Genomic DNA, 10562 nt, shown 5'->3' on the forward strand with positions numbered 1-10562 from the left:
TTAATATTTTATTATTGATAACAAACGTTCTCCCCTAGCAAGATGCTTTTTAATTTTTAATTGGTGCACCTAACTATTTAAGCATGTACTTTGTTCGTGCATCCATGCTTTTGAATCATTCTTGACACATGATATTTTAGTTCATTGTTATTATAATATGCGATACTGTTTGCTTTATTTTTTTTGATTGTATCTGAGGTGTACTGCACGGTTTTTTTTATGACAGGTGGCGTCCGCAAATAAAGGTTTAAAGCATGTTAGTTGGAGATAAATTATTGGAAATAGGTTATTCAGGATCCCACAAAAAGCATGTTTCACAAGAGAGGGACACAATTCGCAAGGCTCGAAAATGTTCATTTAAATTCTTCTTTGTGCTTGGTAAGTTAAAAGCATAAGAAAATACATAAACCATTCCCCAGAACCTACACATGTACAGTCTACAAAGAGGCATACTACGTATAGAAGAACTAAGAAAGATGTGCTAAATAAGCAAGAGAACCAACTAAGGGAGCGTTGATGTAAGTTGTTGGTTCAGACTGGGAATAATCACTCCGTTCATCTGAGAAGTGGTCATTATTGTCAGGGCCGCCGACAATCGCTCCTACCAGAGTGTTTGGGTTGGGAGCGTTGCTATACAGTGCTTCAAACCCATCATTGCATGCTATGATTTTAGGATGGTGATAAATGGATGGCAGCGAAGATCCTCTGTGATGAATGTGCTGTGGGAACTTGGCACCGTAGCCCACCATGTATGACATTCGTAGCGGGTTGTCTCCCAAAATGTAGTCAACCTGTGGTATTATAAAATGGAAAAAACCAGTGTCATATACTTTGTTCCAGGATTCAATGAAATCCAAAGATATGGGTCATTAGAATACCTGTCTCTTTGCAATAGTCCTGATTCGGGCAGGAGTTGCTACAATGTTCCCGCACCGGACTACTTGCTTAGAAACGCTCAAGTACTTTGCATATGTGAATAGAAGAAAAGATGTGGACGTCACGTACTGTAAATTGCTTTGGCTCATTTTGTATATAAGCCCACCTGCACCAAGCCTTGTTAAGTTAGAAACTTTTTTAAGGAATTCTAATCTGCTATTCATAGAATTTAGTGGTCGATATGTAACCTGGAGTGTATTGGGTTTGCGAAGTTGGTGCTCCTGGCAAGAGAGAGCAGATGAAGTTGTCTGCATGCCCCTTGTATTCCTCAAGGGAGTTAATGTTTCTGAGCAGAAATGCCTAGGCAAAGATGAAACATAAAGAGTTAAGTACTTACACTAATCACAAGGAAAAGCTTGACAAAAATGGCAGACTTTTTGAGCTTCTTCACCTTTGCAAGGAGGACTTTAGTTCCTGCATGCTTATCGTCCCAGCTGAATATATTGACATTATCATCAGCCCCCAGAGTATGGCCATTAATTTGAATATAGTTCAGATAGGATTCATTCGCCGTGGCTTTCTGTAACCATGCTGCTCCCCAAAGTAATTCGTCCTGCACATTAACTGAATATCAGCTCTATTCTATTCCTTTGCTACTTTGAAGGTTTATGGCAGGCAATACTTACATGATATCCAGAATATGAGCAGTAAAATGGGCAAACGTCAGACTGTAGAGAATCACTATAAGCGCCTCTGTACTTGTCAGCAAATTCGAAAACCTGGCCACCCACACAGATCATCCCATTGTCATTTGTCACAGAGAGCACTAGAAGAAGTAAAAGAGGTAAGTAGTATCCAAATGGTTGCTTTTGGAATCAATTACCTAATTTTCTTGAATACTACATGAACTGCGGAAAACTAATATCCATACCCAAGATGATTGTAGAGAATAACTTGTTGGGAGTTAATCATCACGAAGATTATAGAGAATAACTTTTTCGGAGTTAATCATCACGTACGTACATTTTATGAAAATATGCTCAAAGTATACAATCTGTATATAACAATGTATCACTAATAATAGTTACGGTTGCTTTACCCGCATTGCAGTTTGGAGAAGAAGCTGAGAATAAGGGCGGTCTGTGGATCTGAAAACCATGGAGGCGGCAGCAAGAGCAGCAGCGGTTTCAGAAGCAACATCAGAGCCTGGATTTTGAGCATCTACTTTGTAAACATTACGAGGTGTGTCCATGTCTTCGGGTCGCTCCCAGCATTTGTGATCCAAGTTTGGATCCCCGACCTTTTTTATCAAAAACCCATTACAATAAACTTCATAATCACTGTAACACAAGTAAAACAAATTTTCAAACTTAAACTTCACTTTAATACCTGTACATATATAGTATCTGGATGAGCAGTGGCTTTGAGCAAGTAGTCTGCGGCCCAACGAATGGCATTCCTTGCATGTGGGAGATCGTCACCCATCCGCCCACCAAACTCCAAAACACTCCACGACAGCATTGTGGTAGTGAATGCCATTGGCAGCCCAAATTTCACATTGTCTCCTGCGTCGTAATATCCCCCTGTCAAATCCACCTGTCATAGCAATAGTCACAGTAAACTATATAAAGACCATTAAAACTATCAAATCCTTCGTGGGCTTGAGCATTTGAAGAATTTGAACGTACCCTTTCAGCAGATCCATCAGAAAGGCCCGAATCTCCTCTCCATCTCATTCTCTGATCAGTAGGAAGTTTCCCAGAACGTTGGCCTTCGAAGAATAGAAGAGATTTAGTGAGAGCATCTCTGTAGTTATGAGACAAAGAAGAGCCTCGCCGAGCATATACATAACGCATATTATTGAAGTAGTTAGCTTCAGCTGTGATTGCAAAAACCAAGCACATTATGACCACAATGCAACTTCCACTTTCCATTGAAGTCGTCATTTTTTCTTGACACTTGGGCTTGGTGGTGGAATCCTTTGAGTATGTGGGGGATTTATAGAAAACTGAATGAAGATAAAGTTAATGATGGAGAATGGAGAATTAGGGCGCCATCGGCGTATGGGAATGTGGATGGTGGACCAAGGGATGATTTCTAGTCCATTTCCGCATGTTAAGGAGCGTTTTCGTGAAGGCCACTAAACCGTAGAAATACATATTTTTTTAACAGACAAACGGCACAAGTGGGGACGCTGTCAATCTACGACTGATTTGCTTGAAAGAAGATCCAGGGCGGGCACGGTAATTTTCTGATGTGACTGAAAGTGGCACAATTGTGGGTCCAATTATCGGCTTTACCTTGTAAGAAAACAAGATGGTAAAGCCGAATTTTTCCTTTTTATCCACGGAAATCTATCTAAATTGGAGTCAGCAATATGCTTTATTGAAAGCAGGGTCCAAAGACGATTAATGGTTCTGGATATGCCAAACATCTATGCTGAAAAATGTGCGTCGATGGGCCCATGGATCCCACGCTAAAGAGAAAAGAGGTGCTCGTACAAGGAGATTCCTTTTCACATCGAAGTGATTGATTTAAATATATTCGTGATTTACGGACAAATTGTATTCACGGAGATAAGTATAAAAGACATTGTGTGTGACCCCCTACAAAACTACTCCATTAACTTTGCCCGTGCTTGGATCATCCATGAGCACGAGATTCGTACCTTAGTTACAGGACTGATAGCCCACCCACATCTACCTTCTCAGTAGTCGCTCTCGTGATCTCTTGATTGTTCATGGCCGTGATGAAATGATTTTTTGCAAGAATGGAATACTAGCTAATCATGGTTGTTTCTTGTTAGATCTAAACTTATATTGAAGCATCTTGACTTTTAGTTGGGGCGCGTGGCAACATCATGTGCATGTAATTAAAGCTCTCTATCTTAAAATTCTTCATATAGGTGTGATATGACAATTATTCAATTTTTATATATATCAGAGTATAAAAAAAAATACAATTTACGGAGAGTCTATGTTAGCGAACAAGAAACATTATTATAAAAGTAAATCTAGACCAGCAATATTAGACCATGTAGGGCCAGCCAAAACACACGAGAGACATTGTCTATTAATGCCTAACTACTAACATCCTTCTTATCATTTTGAAAGTATAATACCCCATCAAGGAACTTTAGAGGATTTAAGTGTCAACATGCATAACATATACTGCTCTACCTCAAGATAAATTCAACTAACAATTAACCAATTATGCACATGCGGAAGACTAAACTTTTGGAGCTCCATCGAAGATAACTCAAGTCACCTTTAAGGGTTCGCTAATGACGCTACCTTAGCAACACATCCAAGACTGGATCAATATCTCATGACCCACTAGGAGATGGCTATTAAAGCAACCTTCAACACTAATCCAAACACATCTATGTTCATTTTAAAACACCAATTGAAATGTTCTTATGATAACATTGTGATACATAAAGAGTAGAGAAGTATAAGAGATCATACTTTGTGCACGACCCCACAACTGATGCACAAAAAACAATACTAATACATATGACGATGATTACATCCATCTCCAACTGGAGTGTTTGATATCTACATGATCAAGGATACAATACATGTCCCAAAATACAAATGATTACATCTAGAGAGAGAGAGAGAGAGAGAGAGAGAGAGAGAGAGAGAGAATATTAGAAGAATCTAGTGTTGAGGAGGGAGGTAAAATCCATCCAAGCAGTCATGAACAAAGTCCTTCGATCCCCAATAGTGGTTAAAAAATCCACCCGACCATGTGGTACCCTCAAGTCCACCCCACCGTGCTCGTGGAGATAGTCACACAACCTAGATAGTCATACAAGTATACAGAGGAAGCAAAAGGCTTACACAAGAGCCAAACATGGAGTAAATGCTCAACATGAAGATATCAACTCAACAAGAGTCATAAAGCCACAACAAGATGGAAATGCCAATAATGTATCACTCACATCAAAGAGAAACAATCAAGTAAGAGAGAGGGTGCTTGAGCATCAATAAGTGAAACACCACAAGAGCAAGGAAGCATCCTTAGTCAACAACAATAAGGACAACGAGGCACCCACAAGAGAAACACCAAATTCACCATGCAACATATATCATAATGAGGTAATCAAAAGATTAAGCAATAGTAAATCCATAGGGTGTCACTCAACTATTAGGACCTAGATAGTACAATGCTAAATGCAGAGAGTGTCATCATGTGTGCTCGAAGGATGGGAACACACACAACCACGTAGTCCTCGCATATGGATGAGGAGACTTAGTTATACCAGATAAACGCCCTATGAATGGCTAGGCCCTACCAATACATTCTTAGTTTCATACTAGCACTGGAGGCGGGCAAGTGACAACCAAATATCTTTCATTAATTTTTTATCATATCCCAAGTTTATTATTATGTTATCACTTGTCTTACTTTCACTCTCCATTGGGCTATTGTGGCGGCCACTTTGGGCCCCAACATCCAATGAGAGACACTCCCATGACTCACTCTGTATCTAGTCCTAAGGTTTATCCATTCAATTGAATTAGGAATCCAAAATTAAAAAAATAATGCAATGATTTGCTTTTCATATGATCAATAAAATCAAATATCTCTTTTATACAATGCCATTTAATCCATATGCAAGACATACTCAATTCGTCATACTACTAAGAGAATGTTCAAATCCACTTAATTCCATAATAAAATATAATCATATAAGAAGATAAAAGGCATCTATTCAAGATATCCATAAGTACTCAAGTACTCATAACATTTTCTCATATCTAGAGCCATTAACTCATTTCACTAGAGAAGGCATAGGTGAAGCAACATCTAAAACCTCAATGTAAATCAATATACTATAACACCACATACGCAGATCTCATGCATGAATAAGAAGAATGCATAGATACACATACTAATCATCATAATAACATCACAAGAGATCTTGTACCCAATACATAACAAGGCCATTACATAAGGAGCAACCTTTGGGTCTTCGAGTCAAGAATTCAATCCTAGATTGATCTCAATTAAAAAGTATAAATGAAATTCTCTTTGACATCTCATGGAAGAATTCCTTAAAATCACAATTCATCATACCCCATGCCAATTGGACCCACACACCAAGACAAGTAGGCAGAACAACTCATTGAACCCATGAAGAAGGTCAAAATCCCAAAAGTTGGATTAGGACAACCAATTGCATAATCCTAAAGGAAAATTCATAATTCAAATATAAAATGCATAATTCATTTAGCATATGTGTAATTCAATTAGTAGATGCATGATTCTATAAGTAGATGTGTGAATTTGGAAGTAGTTGCATGATTCTGCTTCAAAAAACTAACTAGGGAATCAAATTCGACAAACTCAAGGTATGGGAAGTCAAATTAGAGACCAACCCATTTGAGGAATACCTTAATAAATTCTAAAAGAACAATTACAAATCCCATACAAAGATCAAGGAGAGTTGGGCAACATTATCCCATGAAAACTCTATTTTCACATTGATTTCCAAAACCCACAATCAAAACAACCAAGCAATCCATTAGACACATAAAGATTGGGTTTCATTTCTCTAGAAGCTTTCAAATCCACATTAAAATACATTGTAAGAATTCAAGAAATGAAATTAAAAGACAAGAATAAGGTTAAGTCTCCTACCTCAACTTGGAGAGAAACTTTGTTAATGAATTGCAATCCATATTCTCCATCAATAGCCTCAAAATTTAAACAATAAAATAACCTCCTCAAATAAAAACTATCAACACCATACCCATAAAATTCTACCTAAGAAATTCTAGATCTCAACAATTCCAAACTAGCCATGAAGAGGGTTTTGAGAGAAGACTTGAAAATTACACTAAGTATTTAGCAACTGAGCTCAATTGCAAAATATAAAAACCAATCTAAAATCTAATTATCAAGTAAACTCCTGAAAGACCCCCATGATTCATCATTCATACCTCGATAAATCAAATACTTATAAGACATATTTATCATATAACTATTGAATTACCATTAATGCATGCAATAAGATGATGACATATCAAAATTGACTGAATATGCACAAATAGTCATTATGGGTTGACTCAACATGAAGAATGGGTATCTAAAAGCTATCAATTGTGGTAGTCGGGGCTCAAAATAATAAAAGAACTAAAATAGTGCAATAAAAAAAAATTGCCTTAATCAAGGGGCATAGGTTTTGGCTCAAGGTATTTTAACAAGTGTGCTATCTCTTGTTAACCACCATCAGGGAATGCAGGCATGCTCAAACTTGTGGAGCGAATTGGAGTCGATGCCTTATACATGTAGTCGCTCAAACATTCCCACATCAAGTGTACTTGTTCATGCGTATATAATAATCAATGAACTAAAATCATTGAAGGGAATTTTAACATTATATGCATTCTCATATAATTGAATGACACAATATCATCCCTTTCACTTCTAATTACTAATTAAACTTTCATAATAATAATTTCATATAATTACCTCCATAAATAACATCATCAATATTATTCCTCTACAACACTAAGGGTAAGTGCACAAAGTTGTGTCCACTTAGTGTGGAAGTTTTACACTTAGAAAAAAATGGCAAATCTCACGGAGTGCATGAGAAATGAAACGGGATCCTGAGCCAAAATTTGAAACGAGATCCCGTTTAGCTTCAGGATCCCGAGCCTAGATCTAAGAAACGGGATCCCGTTTCAAAAACAAAACGGGATCCCATTTAAAAAAAAACGGGATCCCGTTTTAAAACGGGATCCTGTTTCCTTTTTTAAATTTTTTTTTTTTAATAGAAAATGCAAGCTATATATACATGAAATATAAAATTTATATATAATTCACATTTCTCTTTGTCTTTTTTTTCCTTTCCATCTAACTTTGTCCCCTCTCTCCCAAAATCTAAAACTATGTCTCTACCTCTCTCTCACATCCTTGACTCTTTACTCTTTATCTTTGCTATATCTATACACCTCCCCTTACCCCCTACCTACCTATATTTCTCTATATATACATCTCTAACTCTCTCTTAACGTACCATCTCTCTCTCCCAACTAACTTATCTTTCTTTACATATGTCATAATAGATCCTACTAAGGGGTCTTATGTCATAATAGGTCCTAGTAAGAGGTATAATGTCTTAATAGGTCCTCTTAAGGGGTCTTATGACATAATAGGATGTATTATGACATAATAGGACCTATTTTGACATAATAGGTCATATTATGTCACAATGGGACCTATGATGACATAATAGGTCGCATTATGACATTATAGGTCCTATTATGTCACAATAGGTCCTATTATGACATAATACCCCTTAACAAGTCCTAGTAAGGGGTATAAAGTCATAATAGGTCCTCTTAAGGGGTTTTATGACATAATATGACCTATGATGTCATAATAAGACCTATGATGACATAATAGGACCTATTACATCATCATAGATCTTATTATGTCATTATTAGTCCTATTATGACATAATACCCTTTAACAGGTCCTACTAAGGGGTATAATGTCATAATAGGTCCTTTTTAGGGGTCTTATAACATTATAGAACATATTATGACATAATAGGTCCTATTATGTGATAATTGATCTTATTATGTCATAATAGATCCTACTAAGGGGTCTTATGTCATAATAGGTCCTCTTAAGGGGTCTTATGACATAATAGGACACTATTATGACATAATAGGTTGTATTATGTCACAATAGGACCTACTATGACATAATAGGACCTATTATGACATAATAGGACGTATTATGTCACAATAGGTCCTATTAGGTTACAATATAAACTATTATGACATAGTAGGTCGTATTATGACATTATAGGTCCTATTATGTCACAATGTGACCTATTATGACATAATAGGTCGTATTATGACACAATAGGTCCTGTTATGATGAATACCCCTTAACTCTCTCTAAAAGTACCATCTCTCTCTCCCAACCAACTTATCTTTCTCTACATATGTCATAATAGGTCCTACTAAGGGGTCTTATGTCATAATAGGTCCTAGTAAGAGGTATAATGTCATAATAGGTCCTACTAAGGGGTCTTATGTCATAATAGGTCCTAGTAAGAGGTATAATGTCATAATAGGTCCTCTTAAGGGGTCTCATGACATAATAGGTCGTATTATGACATAATAGGTTGTATTATGACATAATAGGTCGTATTATGTCATAGTAGGACCTATTATGTCACAATGAGACCTATTAGGACATAATAAGTCATATTATGACATTATAGGTGCTATTATGTCACAATATGTCCTATTATGACATAATACCCCTTAACAAGCCGTAATAAGGGGTATAAAGTCATAATAGGTCCTTTTAGGGGGTTTTATGACATAATATGACCTATGATGTCATAATAGGACCTATGATGACATAATAGAACCTATTACATCATCATAGATCCTATTATGTCATAATATGTCCTCTTAAGGGGTCTTATGACATAATAGGACCTATTATGACATGACAGGTCCTCTTAAGGGGTCTTATGACATTATAGGACCTATTATATGATAACCAATCCTATTATGTCATAATAGGTCCTACTAAGGCTCGTCTTATGCCATAATAGGTCCTAGTAAGAGGCAGAATGTCATAATAGGTCCTCTTAAGGGGTCTTATGACATAATAGGACCTACTATGACATAATAGGTCCTATTATGTGATAATTGATCCTATTATGTCATAATAGGTCTTACTGAGGGGTCTTATGTCATAATAGGTCCTAGTAAGAGGTATAATGCCATAATAGGTCCTCTTAAGGGGTCTTATGACATAATAGGAGCTATTATGACATAATAGGTTGTATTATGACATAATAGGTCATATTATGTCACAATATGACCTATTATGACATAACAGGACCTATTATGACATAACAGGACCTATTATGATATAATATGACCTATTATATCATAATAGGTCCTGTTATGTCATAATAGGTCTTGTTATGACATCATACCCCTCAACTCTCTCTAAACGTACAATCTCTCTCTTCCAACTAACTTATCTTTCTCTACATATGTCATAATAGGTGCTACTAAGGGGTCTTAAGTCATAATAGGACCTATTATGACATAATAAGTCATATTATTTTTTAATAGGACCTATTATGTCACAATGGGACCTATTGTGACATAATAGGTTGTATTATGACATTATAGGTCCTATTATGTCACAATAGGTCCTATTATGACATAATACCCCTTAACATGTCCTAGTAAGGGGTATAAAGTTATAATAGGTCCTCTTAAGGGGTTTTATGACATAATATGACGTATGATGTTATAATAGCACCTACGATGACATAATAGGACCTATTACATCATCATAGATCCTATTATGTCATAATTGGTCCTTTTATGACATAATACCCTTTAACAGGTCCTACTAAGGGGCCTAATGTTATAATAGGTCCTCTTAAGGGGTCTTATAGCATAATAGGACCAATTATGACATGACAGGTTCTCTTAAGGGGTCTTATGACATTATAGGACCTATATGACATAATAGGTCCTATTATGTGATAATCGATCCTATTATGTCATAGGAGGTCCTACTAAGGGGTCTTATGTCATAATAGGTCCTAGTAAGAGGCATAATGTCATAATAGGTCCTCTTAAGGGGTATTATGAGATAATAGGACCTATTATGACACAAAA

General features: G+C 36.4%; 1 protein-coding gene across 1 annotated transcript; it reads right to left on the bottom strand.

Annotated features, from left to right (window-relative positions):
- Nucleotides 1-333: 333 nt before the first annotated feature.
- On the bottom strand, nt 334-2995 carry LOC131072069 (endoglucanase 1). The gene is made up of 8 exons (XM_058008095.2): nt 2565-2995; nt 2266-2472; nt 1976-2176; nt 1563-1655; nt 1328-1489; nt 1125-1236; nt 879-1042; nt 334-791 (listed from the first exon to the last, which is right to left on the bottom strand). Exons 1-8 carry the CDS (start codon nt 2820-2822, stop codon nt 468-470), a joined length of 1521 nt encoding a protein of 506 aa, XP_057864078.2. The 5' UTR covers nt 2823-2995; the 3' UTR covers nt 334-467.
- Between the last annotated feature and the right edge of the window lie 7567 nt (nt 2996-10562).

Source organism: Cryptomeria japonica, chromosome 3 (genome assembly GCF_030272615.1).
Source record: "Cryptomeria japonica chromosome 3, Sugi_1.0, whole genome shotgun sequence".
In the NCBI taxonomy this organism is placed as follows: Eukaryota; Viridiplantae; Streptophyta; class Pinopsida; order Cupressales; family Cupressaceae; genus Cryptomeria; species Cryptomeria japonica.

What these genes read in the sequence shown, in the direction of transcription:
- LOC131072069 (XM_058008095.2), bottom strand. Translation starts at nt 2,822, where the DNA reads ATGACGACTTCAATGGAAAGTGGAAGTTGCATTGTGGTCATAATGTGC. An exon ending in CTGATGGATCTGCTGAAAGG is followed by an intron (nt 2,473 to 2,564) that starts GTACGTTCAAAT and finishes TTGCTATGACAG; the next exon opens with GTGGATTTGACAGGGGGATA. An exon ending in GCTCATATTCTGGATATCAT is followed by an intron (nt 1,490 to 1,562) that starts GTAAGTATTGCC and finishes GTTAATGTGCAG; the next exon opens with GACGAATTACTTTGGGGAGC.